Source organism: Sciurus vulgaris (assembly GCF_902686455.1).
Source record: "Sciurus vulgaris genome assembly, chromosome: 6".
NCBI lineage: Eukaryota > Metazoa > Chordata > Mammalia > Rodentia > Sciuridae > Sciurus > Sciurus vulgaris.
In genome coordinates, this window is record NC_136466.1 from 42,980,115 (window position 1) to 43,004,991 (window position 24,877).

General features: G+C 37.8%; 2 protein-coding genes across 2 annotated transcripts in view; both read right to left on the minus strand.

Annotated features, from left to right (window-relative positions):
* Positions 1-24,208, minus strand: part of MCC (MCC regulator of WNT signaling pathway) — a 511,343-nt gene extending 487,135 nt beyond the window's left edge. Inside the window, exon 1 of the mRNA XM_079143883.1 lies at positions 23,880-24,208. Coding sequence (XP_079000009.1) covers positions 23,880-24,040 — 161 coding nt within the window. The 5' untranslated portion in view covers positions 24,041-24,208. The remainder of the gene's footprint in view (positions 1-23,879) is intronic.
* On the minus strand, positions 6,740-8,151 carry LOC306663544 (ubiquitin carboxyl-terminal hydrolase 12). The gene has a single exon (XM_079143906.1). It carries the CDS (start codon positions 8,009-8,011, stop codon positions 6,899-6,901), a length of 1,113 nt encoding a protein of 370 aa, XP_079000032.1. The 5' UTR covers positions 8,012-8,151; the 3' UTR covers positions 6,740-6,898.
* Positions 24,209-24,877: the final 669 nt, after the last annotated feature.

Sequence of the window (24,877 nt, forward strand, 5' to 3'; positions counted from 1 at the left end):
ACTTCAATATCAGTTTCTTCTCTTACAACTCCAACTCCAGAAAAAAATAGAAAACACCCCCCCCCCCCAATAGGTCCTTTTCTGCTTATGGAAATAAATTGTAAATGCAATTAAAAGAAATGCACTAATGTGCCAATTATGCAAAAGTAAAACTCCCTGGCTTAATTTTTTTTTTATTGTAAACAAATGGGATACATGTTGTTTCTCTGTTGTACATGGCGTAAATTTTAAGAAGTGAAAAGGGATTTCATTGATTCTGCAAATATTAACTGAGCACTTGAGATGTGCTGTTACTGTGCTAGGCCTGATGATTCAGTGGTAAACAAAGGCAGGTTTAGTCTCTGCTTTCATGGAGCTCGTAGTTGGGTGGCCAGAAATACTTTATTATCTGTCACCAAGGAACATATCATTATAAACTGAAATAAGTGCACCGAAGGCAAGGAAGATGAGAGGGTCAGGAGGCTGAAAAAGTGACCCTTGAACTGAGTTGAGAAGTTTGAAAATAGCTGGATGTGTCCAGGTGTAAGAGCTCAGCAGAGACTGAAGGAAGCACACATTGGAGAAACTGAATCTTGGAGAACACTGGGGTTATTGATGTACAGAGAACCAGGGAGAGAAAGAGCAAGATGAGGCTTGACAGCAGGTGGGGCAAAGGCATGCAAGGCCTGTGTTGGCTGAGTTGAAGATTTTGACTCATTTGAAGGATTCTAAGCAGGGGTGAGGTAAGCAGTTCAGCATGTGGAAAAGCCTTCTCTGGTGACAGTATGAAGGACTGGTTTGGATGGAGGCCAAAGCAGATATAGGATGGTCAGTTATGAGTATCTCCTCCAAATGAGAGAATTAGTATGGCAGTAATGAAGGGGAAAGAAGTAGATTTGAGAGAGATTTAGAACATAAATTAATAGGGCGTGGTGATGAAATCAATATGGGAGTTGATGGAAAAGAAGACAGCAAAGACAATGCCAAGGTTTCTTCTAGCTTATGTAAGTGGGTGTATGGAGGTCACATTCACAGATAGAGCCAAGTTGGAAGACTAGGTATTGTAGGGAGAGATCACGAGCTCGATTTTGTGCTTGAGGAGTTCAAGTTGCTTTAGAAATACCTGGCAGGAGATGACTTACAGGCAACTGACTTAATTAGTAATGCTTGTCTCAGACAGAAGAAGGGTCTGAGCTGGACATTTACTATGGGTGTCACTGGCATATAAAAGATAATTGAGGCTGAAACATAAATAAGAGAGAAGAAGAATAAAGGCATAGAAAGAACATATGGGGTTCAAAGAGCAGTGAGCAAAGTTGATGTCTTGAGAAATTCTAACACTCCAGAGTTGGGTAGAAGAGGATGAGCCCACCAATGAGATAGAAGGGAAGGAGCCAGAGAGGTGGGGAAAACGCAAGCTGTGGGGTGATGGAGCCAGGGAAAGAGAGTACTCTGAGAAGCAGGCAAAGGGACACAACTGATTGCTGTCACAGGCAAGAACCAAAGAGATCCACTTTTTTTACTGACAAGAAGGTCACTCGTGCCCTTTGAACTGATTCAGCGGAGTGTAATAGGGAACAATGAGTGACACATTCCAGAATGGAAGGGTTGAGGAGTTTGTGAGAAGTAGGAAAATGGGGTAAGTATAGATGATCCAAGAGAATCAAGCAGAAAATGCTCTCATCATACAAAAAGCCAACAGCCCTAAGAATCATCTACCAGAGCACAAAGTCTGTCCCTCCTCACTTCATCAATACTTCTCTTTCTTACTCTAGGCACACTGGCCTTCTTATTCTTGGAATAAACCAGCTTCTACTTCTTGGCTTTTGCCTTTGTTGTTCCTCTAATCTGAAAATTTCTTCCTCCATACAAATAAACAGTCACTCCCTGATCCTTTAAGTCTTGGCTCAAAAAGAAAAAAAAAAAAAAATCTCAGCAAGGTCTCCCCTAATTATTCCACTTAATATTAAAATTAACCTCTTGTGCCTGCACTCCCTATTCCCTTCCCTAGGATATTTGGTACTTCTTACCATCTCACATGTTTTGTTTTTGTGTTCATTATCTCTCTTACCCCTCAAAGAATATGAGTTTCTTGAGATTAACTATATTTAAGTAGATATGAGATCTATATTTACATGGTAAATTTACGTGATACAGTACAAGCAAGTTACAAAATAGCATTATAGTAAAAATCCCATTTATGTAAGTATGTGAGTGTTCTAGGATACTTTGGGGGAATAAGCAAAGAAAACATAATAACTGAAGTAGTCTTAAATAATGAATTGTATTGGCTTACACAACAGGCATTCTAAAGGCAGGTTGAGCTCAGTTGCTTGATTGATATCTTCAAGGCTCTCACTTTTTCCATGCTGTTCTTCTTCCTTCAGAATTTGATCTTCATCCTAAAATTAATTTCCCTTTGGCTGTCTCAGAGTCTGCTACTGGCAGTCAGGAGTATATGAATGCTCTTCATATCTATATCCCACTTATGAGGAAAAGAGTTGCTTTTAGAAACAAGAAGAATGTGGAAAACTTTTCCAGAAATTTCCAGCAAAAGTTTCCTGGAGGCTCATCAGTCCAAGACCAATAATTAGATTAGCTAATTCCTAACCTATTACCAAGCCCTGGGATTACCATTAGATCAATCAGGCCTACTCTGACTTTTGAGGTGGGACCCTGAAATACATGGGTTTCATGTTTGAGAGAGCCTGCCTGAACAAAATTAAGAATTTGTTGCAGAAGAAAAGTGAGGGTGGATGGAATGTGTTCAATTGATAATGGTATACTACACACCACATATTTGTGTGTAGGTGTGTGTGTTTACTAGGGTACTTGAGATTAAGAATGATTTCATCCTCCTGAGATTCCCCTTACTGAATGGATTTTTGAATTGGGCTAATGAAACCCAATGTATTTAAACAATAATCTCCTTTTTGTGAACTTTTTATATCATTTCTATCTTAAGTTTACATTCTTATACTTTATTGGGGGTGTGCAATCTCGAGGGAGCAAAGATGAGGGGGAAGAAACTCAATGAACAAACAAATGGGGGAGAATCAATAGAAGGAGGTTCATGACCGAGTTGACCATGGCTTCACAGTAGGCACACTGGATTGCTTTCTTACATGTTTCCAGGAAAACCACTGCATTCAAAATAGTTTTTAGGGGAGAGAAAGGAAGAGCAACTTGCCAGTTGTCCTTCCTTTCTCCTGTCTTTGAGTAGGGCTGCCCCACAGGGGGTTATCACCATGACACCTCAGGCTTGTGCATCTGACTCCTCAGAAGCAGTGATGAGGAAGTCAGAGACTCTGCTGGTGGTCTCCTTGTCATTAGTGCTGCATTGGGCAGCTCCTTGGTCTGTGGAAGGGAACAGTGGTAGCAGGGAACTGTGGGAGCCATTGCTACTCTGAGCCACTCTGGCTGGAAGCAAAGAGGTCGCCATCTAGGAAAGTAGGCGAACCTGAGCAGTCGTTCTGGGCCTGTATATGTTCTGTGCAGCAAACCAATAAAGCCCAGTTAACAGTTTATTCTTTCTCTGATCCTTTATAAGCACTTTGCACTTTGTTTATGTATGTGTGTTCCTATTGCATAAGAACAAACACTCCCGAAGTGTAGAATTATAATATACTCATATTTGTATTCTTCTGTGTATACAGTGAATGTTTAAAAATTAATATTTTTAAGGGCTGGAGATGTGGCTCAGGGGTAGAACACTTGCCTAGTATGAGCAAGGCTCTGGGTTTGATTCCCAGCACCAACAAAAGAAAAAAGAAAAATAAGTTGTAAAATCTGCTCTGGTATGACTGTCATCAGATGCTGTCAGTTCTAAAGACTTAGAAGGAGATATAAAAAGTGACAAACTACAGGGAGTAGCAAATCATTCCTTTAAGGGCATTTATGTTTTATATCAGCAAAATAAGGGGCTTTAACAAACTAACTTATAAAATCAAAAGATAATGTTCTTTGTGAATTTCCTTGTTCTGTGTTATTTCACAGATGGTAATTTTGAAAGCATGTAAGCATTCAGTTAGGGACAGGTGCAGCAGCTTTTCTCTATTTTAGGAATGAGCAATTTCAAAATGCTGACTTGAGAGTGTGGAAGCAGTACCATATTTTGTCTTGGAAGTATAAATCCATCACTCACTCATTCAATGCTGATTTAGCATCTGTGTACAAGGGATAGTGTCAGGTGGTACAAGAAATATAGACACTGCTATTACATTCATGAGCTTATACTGCAGGAGGCAAAATAAGCCAAAGAAAAACTTCTATAAACAATCATTATAATACAATTTAGTAATGGGTAAGTTTCTTTATTTTTATTCTATTATTACTTAAAAATGTTAGCTTACTGTGAATACTCAATAACCATGTTATGGTTTAGATGAGAGGCATCCCCAAAAATCTTTGTGTGAAAAAAATGCAAGAACATTCAGAGGTGAAATGATTGAGTTATGATCACTTTAAACTAATCAGTGAATTAATCACTTGATAGGGATTAAGTGAATGGTAACTGAAGATGGTTAGGGTGTGACTGCAGGAGGTGGACAGTGGGGATGTGCCCTTGGGGTATATTTTGTACCTGCAGAGTGGAGTCTTTCTGCTTCCTGATCATCTTGTGAGCTGCTTTCCTCTGCCACACTCTTCTGCCATGATGTTCTGCCTTACCTTGAGCCTCAGGTAACGGAGCTAGCAGTCAAAGGACTGAGACCTCTAAAACTGTGAGACCCCCCACTCATAAACTTTTCCTCCTAAAATTGTTCTTGTCAGGTCATTTAGTCACAGCAGCAAAAAAACTGACTAAAATAGCATAACAGGATAGGCTATGAAAAGTGAGGTAAAAAAAAATATTAATTTGAGAATCTTCTCTATTTGGTACTAGAGGTTGAACCCAGGGGCACTTCCCCACCAAGAGCTACATCCCTAGTGCTTTATTTTTATTTTTAGTTTTTATTTTTTAAAGACAAGGTCTTTCTAAATTGCTGAGGATGGCCTTGAATTTGTGATCCTCCTGCTTCAGTCTCCCAGGACTGCTGGGATTACAGGTGTGCACCAACATACCTAGCTGCCTTCTAAATTTTTATATATTCTGCACTATGTGAACAACACTTTAGTAACAACTAGAACACAAAGTTAAGAGTAGTTTTTAATTGCCCTATATCTCATAACTTTTACTTAGGTACTGAAGAAAATCTTAGCAAACATTTTAATGCTCTTGAAATTTCCATTACTAGATGAAATTGAAGGCTACTGGATAACAACTACCAACACAAAGCAACTATAGATTCATCAGTGTTAGTTCACAAAGCCTAGATAGTTGTCTGATAGACACTAACTTAAATAGCATGCCTATTTACAAAAATATGCTACCTCTAAAATGCTGAGCTGGCTGGCACCCACAACCCATAAAATCAAAGTGTTTCAGTCCTCAAAAAGATAGAAAAAATCCTAGAAGAAGAGACACAATTATGTGTAACCTGTGTGAAGTCACATGACTAGTTAGTAGCAGGGACACTGAATTCTGTCACAATGGTATTTTATTTTTTTTTATTTTTTTTTATTTTTTTTTTTTTTTACATTTTACATTACATTTATTACTTCTTAAAACCCTCAATGAACAAATTTTAATTTCTGAACACTCAGATTTGTAAGGTTGATGGGGGGGCTTGTTTTTGGATTACTGGTCTATTTCTTCAAAATGTAATCTTGAAAAAGATTTTAGCTACTATCCAGGTTTCTAGAGTTACAAAGAATATATTACTTCTTTCCAAGGTAAAAGAAAAGACATTTGAAAATAATATAACTGCAATGACATGAATTTTTCCCAAGTGTGGCTCAACTTGGAACATTAAAATATTCAAGAATTCTAAAGACTGGTATATCACCACTGCACCAGAATTACTTTTTTCATTCCAAGAACTACAGGGAATTTTTAAGTTTTTATTTTAGTGAAATTAAAGCAGAATAAAATAACTGACTTATAAACTATGACAAAAGAATAAATATTTAGCCAGAGATAACAGTTCCTCCTGAAAAAGAATATTTACCTTCTCTAATTGCAATTTTTCTCAAGGTATCTTAGTGATTTCAGATAAAATTTAAAATTCACTTTAAAAATAGAAACAAACTAAAGGACTACTTAAGCTGACACAACTAATAAAAATATGCTAAAATTTACTGACAGAATCATGGGCACTTCATACAATACTTAGACTCTACCAGTTTTAAGTAAAATAAATAAGGAAAAAATTATAATTACAAAGCCAGTCTTTCCCCTTGGGGAAACAAAAAGCCACTTTTGACCAATTGTTCCCTACATATACATATACTGTATATTATTATAAGCTTCTTCAGAGAAGCAAAACATATTTGTCTTCCTGACACTGGATTCTAGTATCTGTTAGTTTTTTATATCAGGAAGGCAACTGCAAGTGTTGGGCCCAAAAGTATTTCTGGTGTATGCTTCAAAAGACCATGGAATATGCTTCTAACCATACCAAACACAGGCATGTGTGCAGTGTGTTGAGAATCCTCTCCTTAAATCATCAATACAACCTAGCACAGATTCCAATTCTTTCTACCGCACTCCCAAAGAATTCAAATCATTATTGGTGCAATTAATAAAGAGAAAATGCATATCAACAACTGGAAGGCTGTTTTACAAGAGGAGCTGGTATCTCTGATTTCGTTTCCTTGTTGTATGGAACTGCACAGACAGCATGATACCTGAGCAAAGAAATCAACTACCATGATAGGAAGGGCTTGTTAATCCAGAGTCTTTGCTTTATTGTGTGCAAAGTGTGCTACTGCCCCCTGAGCTTCCTGCATTTCTCTTTTCTTGAAAAATCAGTGCTTGATCCTTTCCAAAATAACCAGAGAAGAAATGAGGCAGAAAATATCTCTTCATCACGGTTCCCCCTCAGTCCCGAGACTGATAGAAAAGGATGTAACCAGACTCAGAGTTCTTTGAGATATCTGATGTCAACCCGTAGAATTCTTCAATAGCTTGTGCATCTATTTTTTCTACAATGTCATCATCAAACAACAACCAAAAGTCATGACTCTTAACTATTGCAATATAATGGCCTCGATTGGGACCACTTCCACAGTGAACCACAACAGCAACTAGGTCGTACATTCTGTCAGGATTGGTCGCATCACCTGAAGTGTTAAACAGACGGAGTTCTAAAGGAAAAACTACCCGGTAAGAAAGTTTTGTGTATCGATGAAGTTGATCCATATATTTAAATCTCTTCAGGTGCAGAGCTAGAATCATAGGCAGTTTTTTAACTTTCATCCGTTTATGTGCTTCCTGCTTGCTACGACACTCTTCACAGTAATATTTGTATTCACTGCACAGAGTTTCTGTGTTGCTAAAGCCCCTTAAACAGTGAGTAATTGATGTGTTTTGTTCCACGTCAACAGAAAGGTCTAAAAAATCTTCATCTTTGCTGCTTATAGTTTCACAAGTAAGACATCTGGTTTCATTAGTTAATGTTCCCTGAAAAATCTCATGTACCCACGTTGGGTCTGGTGTGCTGTTATTATTTTCACTATCAATATTTCCATTAGGTAAACGACCATTTTGTTTTTCCTGCTTTCTCTCTTCTTGTAAAATATCAGCAATTGTATTTAGTAGGTAATTTAAGAATTCATGGGCATCTTGCTGCATGTAGTTGTCAAAAAGTTCATTTTCTTTCCGTAATCTTGTTATGAACTTCTTCGGAGGAATTACTCCAACCTTTTTCTTCTGAGTGGCTATGCTATGGAAGAGATCTGCTAAGCACGTAAGAAGGTTCTCCTTCTTCCTAGGCTGACTCTTGTATGCTAGAACTTTTTCCCGAAATGGACGACAAAAATAAAGTGCTTGAAGAACTGAATTGCAGTAGCAGGTATTCCCAAAATTGACTAATCCAAAATAGTGCTCATTAACTGGAAACTGTTCTGGACCAATCTCTTTCTCTAATGCCGAGGCATTGGCGCCCATGGTACAGATGGAAGCGAATTTGGAGACTGTCATTAGGATTTCCATCCGCCCAGCGCCATCTTCCACCCAATCACAGCGGCGGCGGCGGGCGGGGGAGGAGGGCAGCCAGGCCCCCCGCTCGCACCGCAACCCGCGGGCGGACCCCGAGCCGCCGCGGACCCACGCACAGAGCCTGCTGGGCCGCCGCTGCCCCACAATGGTATTTTAGATTAGGTAAAAATGCATACAATATAAGTTCCTCAACTTTTATTTTGGGCAAAACCTCAATAACTCTTTTTTAAAAATTCTCAAGCATTTGAAACAACCACTACACAATGAACAATTTTATGTTTTTGACTGATATTCAGTAAGTTTCCACTAAGTGTAGGATACTGAGGTTACTGAAAGGAAAGACAAGAAAAGTACAGTCTCTGCCTCGAGTATGGGGAGGAAAGAATCAAACTAGGGCACAGCAGCATGTGCAAGGTGCTAGGGCACCAGGAAAGTGTCCAGAGAGGAAGAGCAGCACGGAATGTGAGTCTACAGAATATAGGAAGGTGTCACTGGGTGGCCACCGGGAGAGGAAGGCCTTACAGAGGAGGTGCGTGTGCAGAGCCCCAGTGCTTGGAGCAGCCTGGCACGCTCTGGCGTAGAGTGTGAAAGGAATGCAGCCGAAGATAACGCTGGGCAGGGGGTAGAGTTACTGTGCCAGATAGGCAGGGACCTTAAATTAAATGCCCCTAGACAGAGTCTGACCTTATCTGTAAGGAACAGGCAATAGCTAAAGTATTTTAAGAAGAGCTGCCTGCTCAGTTTTGTGTTACCGAAAAGTGACTTTGGTGAGTGGACCTGGCGGGGCAAGGCTGCTGGTTAGAACACTAGGACAATTCTGGTTAGAGATGAAGGGACTTAGGAAACCAAGAAGGGAGCAGGTGGGTAAGGAGCACTGTCAATTATACTCGAATGATTATGAATATAAAATTTTTTACACGTTTTAGAAGAGTAAATACTTCCTCAATAAAATTCTCACAGTGACTTTCATCCTGTTTATTACTGTGAAATAAACTCAGGTGAAGTCTTAAGTACATAGGTTTGTGAAAATAGACTTTTCCTAAAAGCATTAACCTCTAGTAGAAAAGCTTGTCATTTCTCAGAAAGAAGTTCTAAATTTTTTGTAAATAAATGCAGAATTCTGACCTTCAAAGGGAGTGCAGTCACATTTTTACAAGAGAGTTGCCCTTCACCCTATGTACTTCTCATTCCCTTCACCTGTTCTACAAATTCTGGCATGCTGACCTTTCAAACAACAGGCAGTAGGTATCCTAACCAATGGCACTTGCCATAATGTTGAATAAATGTCCAATTATTACCAATATAAAGTCTAAAATGGCTTTTTCAATTATCATGTCATTAATGTCCATGTTTTAAAAATATAATGCTCATCTAGCTAGAATCTTATAAGCAAGATTCACAGCTCACTATTCAACTCAGCACTACACTTAACTAACAAATGTCCCATCAGACATATTTTAATGCTTGATGGTCAATCTACAAACTTATTTGATTTATATTTTCACTTCATCAGATAAGAGGGATCCAAATGTTTGAAAAATGAATAGATCCAGAGAATCCTTCTGCCTACCTCTTTTTTCTCTCATCAGTCAGAGTCATCAATAATCAATGACATGAATTTAGTAATGACTAATTTACATATTTGAACTGACATTTTGAAATGACAATGAGAAGCTGACAATTAACTGTGCTCTAAGAAAATGCCCTTTCTCTCCATATGGCTTCCACTCTGAGGCTAAGATTTAAAGAGATTTTCAATTTACTGAACAACAGAGAGTCTCTCCAGCTGAGACCCCCATGTAACTTCATTTAGAATGCAAATAAATATACCAAGATTTTAAATGCCATTCTTATACTAAGAAGGCAGTTATAAAACAGAGTCATCCTCACCATACAGCTTTGATAAATTAAAAAGCAAAGAACTGGAAGGCTTTAGGAGAAAACAAGCTTTCTTGTGTTAATTGGGCAGCATATATGGTAAAAAAGGCCTTCAAGAAGCTATGTTATCTTGACTTCTCACCTTAAAATGAAGATATTAATTTGTGTTGCGAGGATTGCATGAAATAATGGACTGATTGCAAACCATAAAGGCTTCTATAAACATATGCCATCATACTTTAGACCTTCATTAATATGCTGATTCAAAATAAAAAGACTGGACTAGGGGTGTAGCTCAGTGGTACAGCATGTGCTTCGCATGTGAGAGACTCTGGATTTACTTCCCAGCACCCCTCTCCTAAATTTAAAAACCTGCTAAATAAAGATGTAGGCTAGAGGAAAAATCAGAAATGGTCTCCAAAACAAACTTAATAAAAATGCATGTGAATAATCTCCATGAAACTCACAGATCCCTCTTTTGAAGAGATTGACAAACTAATCCTAAAATTCATACGGATACTCAAGGGACCCAGAATAGCCTAAAAATCTTGAAAAAGAACAGGAAGTTGGACAATTCATACTTCCCAATTTCAAAACTTACAACAATGCAAAAGTAATTCTGAGTGGTACTGGTATAAGGATAGACATATGAATCAATGGAAAGAACTGAGAGTTCAGAAATAAGCCCTTATTTTTACGGTTGATTGATTTTCAACAAGGGTGTCAAGAAAATGAAAAAAGAAGATTCTTTTCAACAAATGATTGCTGATGACTGGGTATCTACAATCCACAAAAGGAAGTTGAATCCTTTCTGCATACCATACATAAAAATCAGCTCAAAATGTTAAGGTTATGAAACTCTTAGAAGAAAGCATATGAGTCATTCTTTGTGAGTTTGGTTAAGCAAAGCCTTCTTGAATTAAATACCAAAACACAAGCAACAAAAGCCCACATAATGTATGATTCCATTTCTGTGAAATGTTTACAACAGGCAAATCTACAAAGATAGTAGATTAGTGGTTGCAAAAAGCTGGGGAAGTTGAGGGGACATGGGGGATGGTTGCTAATGGGTACAGAGTTTCTTTTTAGTTTGATGAAACTATTTCAGAATTGATTTTGACAATTGTTGCACAACTCTGTGAATATGCTGAAAACCATTGAATTGTACTCTTAAAATGGGCAAGATGTATAATATACAAATAAATCTCAATCAGAATATTTAAAAATAAAGTAATAGATGTGAAAAGTAGCATTAGTTAGTATTGAAGACCCTCATTTGGGAACAAAAGATCTGGATTTAAGTTCAGGCCTTACTATTTAATAAATCTTAAGCAAATTACAATATCCTGGAGCTTATGTTCTCATACAAAATTGTGTATGAGAACTTCTTTCTCAAAGAGGTTGTTGTGGGTATTAGATGAGACCATGAGCACTGGCTGAACACAGAGCCTGGAATTCAGTAAGTGCTCAGTAATATTAAACTATTCAAAGGGAAGGTATGTGAGCCTAGACTCTTTAAGTAGTAGCTAAAAACGAACAAACAAAACAAAACAAAACAAAAAAATAACCAGTATATTGGCTGAGGTATTGCTTAAATTTTACTTAAAAAGTTATACGTAAACTTAATCAACAGCAACAAGGTGCTTCCAAATAGTTAGGCTCACTTTGGAACACTCAGTAAAAAGAGTAATAGGGCTCCACTGCAGGTCACGGTAGAATCACAGAGACTGGATTTATCCTCCTTGCCTAAAACAACTAGAGGACCAGACAAAATACACGAAGCAATGATTATCAAACATTTTATAATAGACAGTACAAGACTATGGTCCCAGAGTGAAAGGAAACTAGTAAGGTGAGCCTACAACTGTATCTGCATATTGCCTGGAGACAGTCTGTAGGCCACAGAACAGGAAGGGGAATCCACCTTGCACTCAGTGGTCTTAATGAGTTTAAGTGGATAAAAAACAAAACAAAAAACAAACAAACACAAAAACATTTAGGTTCACAGTGCAAAGGGAAGAAGAAATGCCTTAAGAGACAGTGTATTCCAGAGATCCGTGGGGGCTGAATTAGCCTTAGACAGAAGGCTGCCAAACAAAGCTTAAAGGCAAGCTTTCAAAAGACGGAAACTCAACAGCATGCCAGAACAAAGTAAAAGGAATATAACAGAAACCATTGCCCAACAAGTTAAAATGTCTGACATCTAATCAAAAATTATCAGGCATGTAAAGAAATATGGGAAATACAGCATATCCTGTTGAAAATCCATCAATAGAAATGAACCCAGAAATGACACAATGGAATCAGGAGACCAGGATTTTAAAACAGTTATTATAAATATGTTCTGTGTGTCCAAATGGAACTTTTAGAGGCTAAAAATACAATGTCACCACACACTTTTTGGTGAGGAAACTTAAGATGTAGGCAGGGTCTGAAATCAAGTTACAAGAATTGGTAGGATTACTGATAGATTGGATTCAGTGTTTGAAAAGGATACATCATGACTTCAAACTTTTGACTTCAGCCTCCAGCAAAGACCAATTATTAAAAAGGGGCAAGCTGAAGGAAGACTAGCCTGGGAAGATGAATCAGGAATTTGGTTCTGTACATGGTAAGTTTGAGATAGCATCAAACATGCAAATCAGTATGCTGTTACTGCACATAGCTATCTTAAATTCAAAGGATAGATTGGGATCAGAGATACAGAAAGATCATAAAGATGGTAGATAAACCAAGTCAGAAAGTTCTAGGTTCTAAGGGTGTTTTTGATTTAAGAAGGATTTTGATTTAATAATTGTGGTGTTACATTCCTCAGGATGTGCAGTCTCTTTCCCATCTCATTGAATTTTCTTCCTATCATCATAGTTTTTCTCACACTATTTGCTTTGCCAGGAGTTTCTACTTCCTTTCCCTTTGATTCTGCAGTATCTATCTTGCATGACTACGTAAGCTATATAAATACCTGGAGAGCACTCAATGTTAGCTCTGTCTTATCTTAAATAGAGAATCCTTTGTCTCAAATGTAACATAGTTTAACTTGTATATCAATCTTTCTAATGCCTTTATTCATAATAGCCTCAAATTAGATATAACCCAAATGTCCATCCGCAAGTGAAGGGATAAGCAAATTGTGGTACATTTATACAATGGAATGTTAGTCAGTGATAAAAAGGAACTACTGATATGCATAACAGTGTGTATGAATTTCGTAAGCATGATGCTGGTTGAGAAAAGCCAGACACAAAATAACACATTTATAAGAAGCACTAAGAGACAAATCTAATCTATGGAGACAGAAAGCAGATCAGTGGTTGTAGGGGACTGGGATTGAGGTATAGAAGGACCAGGAAGGGGCACAGGAAGATTTGGGGGGTTATTAAAATAAATCTTTATGGTGGTAGTGGTTATAGGGGTATATAGATTTGACAAAACTCATTAAAATTAAAATTTAAAATGAGTTCATTTTATCATGGCATAATCAGGAAATACTGCTTAACAGTTCTTCAGGGTGACTGGGTGCCAAATTTGTTCCCTTCAAATTCTTTCTCCCATGTTATTTTACAGTTCTAGGCAGGGCTCTAGTTTTTATCTAGGGCTACCTCAAGGGGAACCATGTGGAATTTTTTAAAAATCTAATTTAAAAAATGAAATTGGATCATATTTTCCTCTGACTTATTTTGGCAGGCTAACTGCTTCATGGCTGGTTTTCTGGGGATTTTAATGGTCTTTTCTTTTTTCTTTTTCTCCTAGTTAGGCTCCAATTATACTCTTCTGGGTGACACTATGGTTGGAGTGTAGCTTTGAGGCTTTAGGGACTATTCAGTTTCTTTGAAGTTTGGCTTTAGTTATGCTGTTCTTTGAATTTCACCAAAGACTCTCTTAAAAATTGTGTTCCAGGGTATTGCTTCCAAGAAGATTAAACACATTGCAGGTTTTACCCTCATGTCATGGGAATCTACTGTGCTATGAGACAAGGAATCTAGAGCTCATAATCTTTCTGTTCCATTTACTTTTCATTCAAGCAGTTCCTCCAACTCTCTATTAGCCTGATGATTTTTCTCTCTTGCCTCCTGAAGTCAGATTTCTGCTAACACTAAAAATGGAGAGAATACACAGCATGTTTAATATGTAAATCTCTAGTTATTTAGTCAAACACACTACTGTATTCTTCTTTAAACCTGAAAACCATTTGTTATTGCTGTTGTTTAAAAGACTGAGCAAAAGTTTCTGCAAGTGATTTTAGGTCAAACATGCATCGAAAACTCCAGTTTTGATGAATTCTTTAATAGTACAGTACATGGAACAAGGAAGATGTTTATCCTACCATTAAGGTACCATGTTTTAAAACTCCTAAGATGCACGATTTTGCCTTATGAAATCTGAATGTGTCTTACGATTTCTGTTGACTTGGTAATAAAATATTTAACATTGCTTCCTAAATGTGAATCACATTGTTATTCTTGATAACCTAACTGCAGTTCTCAATGTTTCCTTAATGATGCATGTTCTGGTTATTGCATGAGGACCTCCTGCTGATGCCTTGTGGTAAGATCAAGAGTACCAAAATCATCATTTGCAGAAAAGGAATCAGCCTCTTACAAGAAAATCCTGTAGAAAATGGTGGTGCCAAAAAAGAAAAAAATGAAAAAAGAAAATGGTGGTTCTCTCTTTGAAGAAATGCTGCACCCCTGGATATTCTGAGGTTGAAAAGGTTGATACCGGATAGTGAAACACAAAATGAACGCTGAATCAAAAAGTGATTTAGGAGATAAGGACATGAAATGTGAAGTTTTAGGATTATTATAAGTGATCTGATTTACTCATTTTCCTTTTTATGTAGAACAATAATGAAATATGATAAAAACAACTTATAACTAAAGAACTCTAATAAGAATAAAATAAAAATTCTGAATAATAAGAAGTATTTTTCCATCATTTAACTGGCACATAAAAAATGATGTGTCCGAGTAACTTGATACCTTAGATTTAGTGAAATTTCAAAGCAAATAATTGGAAACTGCCTCAATATCTGACAATAGAAGAATCAACAAGTAAATAAAGGAATATTGCAACAAGCATGTCACATTTTCCAATCTTTTCTTGGTTACAGTTTTGTTGAGCTGTAATTCACATATATACAATTTAACCATTGAAAGTGCACAATTCAATGGTTTTATATTTAAAAAGTTTAATTTGTACATCAATTTGGAGAGCACTGTCCATCTTAATGATACTGTTTTCCTGTCCATGAACACTGGATGTTTTCCCCTTTTAATGTACTAAAGGAATAATATGCTACAGGTATGTCATTGGGAAAATAAAAATGATATTCTTGGTTATGGGGTTATGATGACTGATTTTATTTTGTACATTTCTGTATTTTTAAAAATTTCAACACGAATATCTTTTGTATAGCCCAAAAAAGTTTTTTTTTTTAAAGAAAAACATTATTTAATAAAACACATGCAAATTTAAAGTATTTCATAACCACAGGATGAATCTAAATGAAGATGCTTGAAAGATTTTTCAACACACATGAACATTCTGCTGTTTATTCTTGGTCATTTAGTCATCAGAATTTACTGATTGTGCTAGGTACTGAGTTTTAACAAAATAGATGGGACTCCTGCCTTCATGAAACATATATTTAGGGGTAGAATGACAATTATGAGACAAAGTAGCAAAAAGTCATGTAAGTTCAAGTTGTAAAGAATACTTTGGGAAAAAGCAGTCAGTTCTATGATGGAGAATACTGGTGAGAATGAGCAGACTCACTTTGAAATAGTGGTCAGGAAAGTTCTAAGGGTTCATAGATAAGGATTCCACATACAAGTCCTTTATTAAATATATTTTTGCAAATTTTTCTCCCATTCTACAGGTTATTTTTCTCATTTCATTTTTGATAGTGTCCTTTGAAACATAAACTTTAAATTTGTTTTGTACCAGGTATTGAACCCAGAGGCACTTAACAACTAACACACATCCCCAGCCATTTGTTACATTTTTATTTTGATACAGGATCTCACTAGATTCCATAGGACTTTGCTAAGTTTCTAAGGCTATTTTCACTGTTTTGAATTCACAATCCTTCTGCCTCAGCCTCCTGCGTCACTGGGATTACAGGCATGTACCAGCACACCAGCAAAAACTTTAAAATTTTTGATGAAGCACAGTGTATTGATTTATTCTCAAACGCTTGTGGTTTTTGGCATCATACATAAGAATCTATTGCCAAATTCAAGGTCACAAAGATTTAACCCTATTTTTTTCTAAGAGTTCAATAGTTTTAGCTCTTACACTATTTTTTTGCTCCCTTTTGAGTTAATTGTTGTATACAGTATGAGGAACACATCCAACTTCATTCTTTTCTTTGTGACTACCTCGCAGTTCCAGAATCATTTGTTGAAAAGATTATTTTTCCCCTATTTCATCCTCGATTTTGGCATCTTTTGCATTGCACCTTTGTTGCCAATCAATTGGTCATTGTTTATTTCTGAACTCTCATTTCTGTTCAATTAATCTATGCTTCTATTCTTATGCCAGTATACTATCTTTTTAAAATTTATTTTAAACAAATATCTAAAACCATAGGAGTTGTACATACTAGTGGAGTAACACACAATGTTTGCCAAAGCAGGTTAAACACACTTAGCTCTTCAACCATTTATCATTGTTTAAGTGATGAAAACCTTCAAAATCCAACTAGATTTTGAAATGTACCATACATTACTATTATCTATAGTCACTACACTGTACAATGTATACCAGAGCTTCATGTTCCCATCTAATTGTAATTTAGTATCCACTGAGCAACCTTTACCAATCCCTCCCCATCACTTGCTCTCCTCAGCCTCTGGTAATTATCATTGTATTCTCAACTTTTATGAGATCAACCATTTTTAGATTCCACATATGAATGAGATCATCTTTCTGTGCCTGGCTTATTTCATTTAACATAATGATCTATAATTCCATCCATGTTGTTGCAAAAGGCAGGATTTCATTCTTTATGTGGCTGAATAGCATTCCATTGTGGAACTAAAACATATTTTCTTTATCCATTCACCAGCTGATGGACACTGAGGTTGATTTCAATTCTTGGCTACTGTGAATAATATCTCAATGAACACTGGAATGGAGTTGTCTCTTCAACATACTGATTCCTTTTTTTTTTTTTTTTTTCATTTCCTTCAGATATATATCCAGTGGTGGAACTGCTGGGTCATATTGTAATATTTTTTTGAGGAAGTTTTCATCCTTGCTGAAACTTGTTATCTTTAATTTTTTGATAATACCCTTCCTGGGGTGAGGTGATACGTCATTGTGGTTTTGATCTCCATTTCCCTGAAGATTCATGATGTTGAGCATTTTTTTGTGTACCCGTTGGCCATTTGTATGTCTTATTTTGAGAAATGTCTATTTAGATCTATTATCCATTTTTAAATTAGGTTATTTGTTTGTTTTCTTTTGTTATTGAGTTTTTTTAGTTCCTTATATATTCTGGATATCAACCCTTTGTGAGATTGCAAATATTTTCTCCTATTTTGGAGATTGTGTACTTTGTTGATTGTTTTCTATATCTTGATTGGGCAGAAGATTTTAGTTTGATGTAATCCTATCTGTCTATTTTTAGTTCTGTTTCCTATGATTTTTGGGTCTTGTACAAAAATCTCTCATCCATTCAATGTCCTGAAATTTTTTTCTCTGTTTTCTTCTTGTGGCTTCATAGTTGTAGGTCTTATATTTAAGTATTTAATTTGTTTTTGAGCTGATCTTTGTGACTGGTGAGAGGGGACTAGCTTCATTCTTCTACATGTGAACATCCAATTTTCCCACCCCCACTTGTTGAAAAGACTATCCTTTCTCCAATGAGCGTTCTTAGCATCAGTTGGCTGTAGATGCATGGGTTTACTTCTGGATTCTATTCTATTTTTTCTATTGTTCTATGGGTCTGCATTATTTTTTTTTTTTCTCAAATGGTCTTGGATATCAGGGATCTTTTTCTCATTCCATATTAATTTCAGAATAGTTTTTCCCTAGTTATTTGAAGAATGCCATTTTGATAGGGGCTGCACAGAATTTGTATATCACTTTGGGTAGTATGGACATTTTGATAAAGTTAATTCTTCCAGTCCATGAACACAGGATGTCTTTCAACATTTCTGTATTTAATTTCTTTCATCAATGTTTTATAATTTTTATTGTAGAGATCTTTCACCTCTTTGGTTATTTTTATTATTAGGTATTTCACTTAGGTTTTTTGTTGTTGTTGGTGGTGGCTGTTGGTTATTTTTTTGGTTTGTTTTGTTTTTGCTATTGTAAATGGGATTGCTTTCTTGATTTCTATTTCAGATAATATGCTAAGGCATATCACAATAGTACTGATTTTTGTATGTTGATTTGTGTCCTGCACATTTGCTGAATTCATTTATTAGTTCTTTGGTGGTGTTTTGGGGGTTTCCTATCTAGAAGATCATGTCGTCTGCAAATAGGGGTAATTTGATTTCTTCTTTTATAATTTGGATGCCCTTTATTTCTTTCTCTTGTATAATTTCTTTGGCCAGAATTTTCAACATGTGGAATAGAAATGGTGTCAGTGGCATTTTTCTCTTGTGCCAGATCTAAGAGAGAGCATTCAGCTTTTCCCAATTTATTTTAAATGTTGTAATAGTAAAATTTTATAACATGCTAGATAATAACATTATAATATGTTAACTGTTGGCTTATTATAAAGGTCTTCATTATGTTGAGGTACACGCCTTATATGTCTAATTTGTTCTGTATTTTTCTCATAAAAGGATGTTGAATTTTATCAAATTACTCTTCTGCATTAATTGAGATAACCATGTTTTTCGTCCTTCACTTTCTTGTTCTGGTGTATCACATTCATTCATCTATTTATTATTTATTCATCCTTGCATCCCTAAGATGAATCCCACTTGATCCTGGTGAATAATTTTTTTCACTAAGCTGTTGGATTTGATTTGTTAGTATTTAGTTGAAGATCTTCATGTCTATGTTCATCAAGGATATGGACCTATAGTTTTCTTTCTTTCTTCTGTCCAAACACTACCTTGATTACTGTTGTTCTAGAGTATGTTTTAAAATTGGGAAGTGTGCATATTGCAACTTTGTTCCTCTTTTTCAAGATTGTTTTTTCTACTTTGGGTCCCTTGAGTAGTCATGAATTTCAAGATGAGCTCATTAATTTTTGCAACCACTATAACTCAACAATAAAAAGACGAATAACCCAATTTAAAAATGGACTAAGGAACTGAATAGACATATTTTCAAAGAATATATACAAATGGCCAGTAAGCACATGATATGATGTTCAACATCATTAGCAACTAAATGAAAGTCAAAACTATACTTTAAACCAAGTAGGATGGCCATAATCAAAAAGTCAGGTAGTAACAAGTATTGGTAAGGTTGTGGAGAATTAAGAACATTTATATGCTACTTGTAGGAGGTGAAATGATGCAGTTACTTTGAAAAACAATCTAGAAGTTTCTCAAAAACTTAAAAATAGAATTGCTATTGCCAAACAGAATAGCAATTCCACTCCTGGATACAGACCCAACAGAACTAAAAATATATGTTCACACAAAAATGTGTATGTGACTGTTCATAGCAGCATTATTCATAATAGCCAAAATATGTAAATAACCTGAATGTTCAACATTTGCTCAATCAATAAGCAAGATGTTTATTTGCTTACAATGAAATATTATTCAGTCTCAGAAAGGAATGAAGTACTGATATAAGCTAAACCATGGATGACACTTGCAAACACTATATTAAGTAAAAGAAGCAAGTCACAAAAACATACATTAATGAGTCCATTTATATGAAATTTCCAGAATAAATTCATAGAGACAGAGAGAAGATTAGTGACTTCCTAAGCTTGGGGGAAATGGGAAGTATAGGGAAATGAGAGTTAAAGAATAAGGGATTTGGGTTCCATAGTTCTCTTGAAGGTACCAATGGTTGAGCTGAGACTTGAAGAGTAGATTAAAATGTAAATGTTAGTTTATTTGCCGAAGGTAAGTTCAAAATAAGCAGTTTCATACATTGAAGTGAAAAGTCAAAAAACTTTAAAACTCCAAAGAGAAAATAATTTCAAGAAAGAGTAACCTCCAACAGTGCAGAGTCCAAAAAATTCAACTCTGTGAAATATAGAATAAGTCATTATAAGTTTAATAAAATGCACTGGAAGAGCCTACTATGCTCCCAGTGTACGATCTAAACCCTGTCCTGTCCCAGTTACAGTTCAGGGTCACTTCAAGGTGGTTTTGTGCTTCCTCTTAAAAATGTCCATTGGGGATGATCCTGGGTTCCTTTCACAGGCTAGAAGTCCCTTAACAGAAGCAGCAATTCCCAAGGATCTCCAGCAAATGTAGTTCAGATAAAGGAACATTAATAGGTCAATTACAGGAAGGGAAGGACAGAATGCTTTTAATTTCTCATATGCATTTTTCCCTGTGTGAAATTAATTTCTTTTGTTTATTGATTTGTAACCTTATGCCTTTTCTGTGAGCCTGATGGGGATGATTGAGCCAAGAGAATATTGAAGCAGGAAGTTCCCCCTTTTACCTCTCAGACATTTCCCTCTTTGTCTCAGTCTCTCTTCATTTTTCCTTCCTCGGGACATAAGATTTCCAGCTCACTCCTATTTAGATGAATGGTGAAGCAGAGGACCGACCAGAGCCAGTACAGTGGAATGCAGATTATTGAAGGGTCTTTATTATAGGTACTGATGGCTACTTGCCCATGCAACACCTATTCCCTGCTCATGGTAACAACTCAGATTTTGCTGAGAGGCAATGTGCCTAGCTGAAGTACATGCTTCCTCAGACTCTACTGCAAGTAGATATGGTTAGGTGCTATAGTTTGAACAGTAAGGGATTTGGGGGAAGCTCTGCTTTAATGATAAAGGCACTACATGTTTCAATTTCCTACTTTTTCCTACATGTTCTCTCCTAGAATGTGGGGATGAGGCTGGAGATAGAGTGATCATCTTTGACTTGAAATAACTGTGATGAGTGTTTTATATGAAGAATGGAGCTGGAGAAAGGTAGAAGGAAGCCGGGCACTGATATGGTGCAGAGCTGCTGCCCAGTCCTGGAAAGCTCTCCTCCAGATTTCTGCTTGGTAACAATGCTGACCCTTTTTGACTATGATTAGGTTTCTATAAGTACACACACGTAGCATAGTAGTGTTGTTCACAATAGCCAAAAGATGTAAACAACCCAAATGTTCAATATTTGATGAGTAAATGAACAAGATGTCTTCTATCCTTATAATGAAATATTATTCATTTGGGCATGGTGGCACAGGCTTGTAATCCCAGCTATTTAGGAGGCTAAGGCAGGAGAATCTCAAGTTTGAAGCTAGCCTCTGCAACTTAGGGAAATAATGTCTCAAAATAAAAATAAAAAGGACTGGGGATATAACCCAGTGCTAGAGGGCCACTGGATTTAATCCCCATACCTTCCCCCTGACCCCCACAAAGAAAGAATATCCACGGTACTCCAAGTCCTAGAAACCACTACAGAGTAGTACGTAAAGGTCATTAAACAGAGGTAGCTCAGAGGAGTAGTCTCAGATAAGGAGTCATTTAACACCCCCATTCCCCAAGCCATACTCAGTAAACATATATTCCAGGTAAAACTATGCTTGCTCTGTAAACACACTTCCTGACAAACGCCTTAGTGCCTCCTTAGGATTGCGAAGCCTAATCTCCTCTTATGGGGAAATTTGGCACACAGAATAATCTCCAGGGTGACTCCATCCACTGTTAAAGTTATTGTTTAGTGTCCATTACTAGACGTACCTTTCATCTTTCAAGCAGACACATTAAAATGATGTGACCCAAGGAATGCTAATAGCTCTTTCTACTTTTGCCCACTCCACATTTCTCTTTTAACTCAAAAATCTCTTCTTTATCCCCATCCTCATACATACAAATACCTCACCCTCCAAAAAAGTCTTCAAAGTTTGCTTTCAGAATTCATTACCCTCCAGGGAAGACTAAACCATCACTGAAAACAATATAAGCATATAAACAGAAGATGTAGTTCAGACAAAGCAACATATTAATAAGCCAAATTAGAGGAAGGGAAGGACAGAATGCTGTCAATTTCTCCTACTTACTCTAACCTGGTGTGAAATCAAATTATTTTGTATGCAAATTTGAATGCAGATTGTTTAGTATTATCAATGAGATCAAAATGAGATGATGGCCTTTAAGTAGAAAAATCACAGAAAAAAATATATAATTTATCCTTTTTGTTTGTTTGTTTGGTACTAGGGATTGAACCCAGGGGCACTTTATCACTGAGTTACATCCCCAGTCCTCTTATTTTTTATTTTGAGACAGGTTTTCACTATATTGTTCAGATTGGCCTTGAATTTGCCATCCTCCTGCCTCAGCCTCCCAAAGCCCTGGGATTACTGGTGTGCACTACTAAGCCTGGTCTATATAATTTATTTTTTAAACCCCAACATGTAAGTTAGGAAAGATTTCCAGATAAAAATCCAGATGGGGTCAATCAGGATTAAGCTGATATTTTCATTTCAGATTAGCATTACTCCATAAAATTCTCTGTTCTAATATTTCTCAATGAAATAATGACCTTTCAAGTAGGAAAACAACACACACATAAAAATAAATTGGATAATGCATTTTTCTTTTAAATTCAAGAACCAAAAAAAGTGAAAGACTTCCAAATAAAAATCTATGCAGGGTCAGTCAGCATTACATATTGTTTTCATTTCAGAACAGAATTACCACTTTAAAAATTCTAGTGATTTTAGTTTATCAGTACGACTTTAGAAAAATAATAAAATTCACCCAAGAATGATAATTGTCATCTCAGATAAATGATTATTTGTGTAATGGTTAAATTCTTACATGTTAAATTACCTATTTCAGAGAGCTTTTTAAAAAAAATTATGGGAACCCTCCCCCGTTTGTTTGTTTAGGTAGGCAAGGGCAATTGGCAAGGAGGCAGCTTTGGATTTTCAGAACCCGGAATCTTTAGCATCAACTAGACAAAGGCTGAAGAAACACGAAATGCACGACTTAGACAGCCTTCTTCATTGAAAGCAATTCAAATCAATTCAAATTTCAGCGCGTACTGGTTTCAGCGTCGGGTGTCACCCTTTCTCAGAAATATAACGTAAAACACTGAGATTACCTTCTTCAGTATACATTTCTGTAAGTCATACAAATTTGGGCAGAAGTAATCATTTGGCCAAGTCGGGCGACAAGAAGCCGCAACACTGCCTCTGTAGGGGTGTAGAGGATCTGGAAGAAACACCGCACCGGTAAGCAGAAGCGCAGACAACCAGACACCTGGCGAGGCTCACCTGGACAGCGCGCAGAGCCGGGCAAACTCACCTCTAAACCTTCAATATGCTCCTGAGCGCTTCCTACCCCACCCTCTCCCAGACCAGTGTGTTTAAATCAATTCTTCGGACTCTTCAGTTTGGAATTCAGGGACTTTGTGGCGCATGAAAGTTCTTCACAGATTGTTTCCATGTCCGTCTCTGTCACTGAAAGTGCATCTCTCTCCCAGTGCAGCCCCGGGCTTGTACACCAAGCTCCCCAGTGCCACAGCATCTTGACACCCAGAAGCCCGAGACTGCAGGACAGCACCTCCTACTTGGGATAAGCGACCAGAACTCGTTTCCCAACCCTGAGGAGCGCTCGGAGACCCCGGCAAAGGCTCGCATCTCAAAAAGAGATGCCTAGACAAAGACGAGACTGGGAAAAGTTGGACCAACTGGCACCTCCAGAAAGCGAACCAGGCAGCCGGTAGCCCTCGGTGGCCAAGTCGGCGACCCGCTCCCAGAGTCGCTGTCAACTTTCCCCGGGAGCTTCTGAGCAACTTGCTGGAAGTTGGGGCACAGGAGGGGTCAAGGGCAGCGCGGAGTGTCTGGTCTCGACCCAGCCAGTTTCTCATACCTCCCCGCGTACCTGCTGATGTAGCCGTCCCCGTCCCCGTCGCACGTCTGGAAGAGGCGCCGCATTCGCTCCTCCTCGCCGGTGCTGGACGTGTCGCTGCTGCTGCTGCCGCCGCCGCCGCTGCTGCCGCCGCCGCTGGCGCTCCCCTCAGCCGCTGCAGCCGCCGCCATCATGCGCCCGCTTGCTGCTCGGGAGGAGGACGCGCGGCGGCAGTAGGAATCTGTGAAGCGCAAAAGCTGCTCGCAGACCCGAACCTGCCTGACAACGGAGCATGCCCAGTGGTCGCCCGAGCGCTCCGGGCGAGGAATTCCACTTCTCCGGGTTTTGCCCGGGCTGGGAACATGGGCGCTCCGGAATCGCCCCAGTAGGCACCTTAAGAGAGAGGGAGGTGGAGAGAGTGGCTCATGAAATTAGGGAGCCCACGGTGGAGACGGGGACGCGGGAGGCAGAACACACAGGATGCCCGCAGGAAGGGTGTCAGCACGGTGCATCTAGCTACGACGCCGGCCACCTGACACTTGGGGACGCTTTGGGCAGAGGGCTGGTGTTCTGCACAACTACCCCAAGTAAAAGGTTTCTTCTCCCGGAAAATAAATATTGCTATTTTGCAAACTCAGAACTGTGTGTGTGATCCCTTTCTCCAGGACTGTGCTTAGTTCTGTATCCATAGATCCATGAGACCCAGGAATGTCTGCCAGTTTTATGAGTTTTTGACACCTGTCAAGAAATCTGATCCTCTCAGCCCTGACTTGTCTTCTGGTCTGCAATGGGTTCAATCTGCCTTCTCAAGCGGCATTGTGCATGTTGGGTTCATTTATAGAAACGTCTCACTCACCTGGTAAGGCATCACTAGAAGTTACTCCAACAGCTTTAATCTATCAAGAATGAACAAAACTGATGGTCTCATTTGATCCACACTGCAGACGTAGAAGCTGCCTCTTATTATCAACTCTATGGCTTAGGAGTTAGTGGGTTATTTTAAGGGGAAAAGGAAAGACAATGCCTGACAC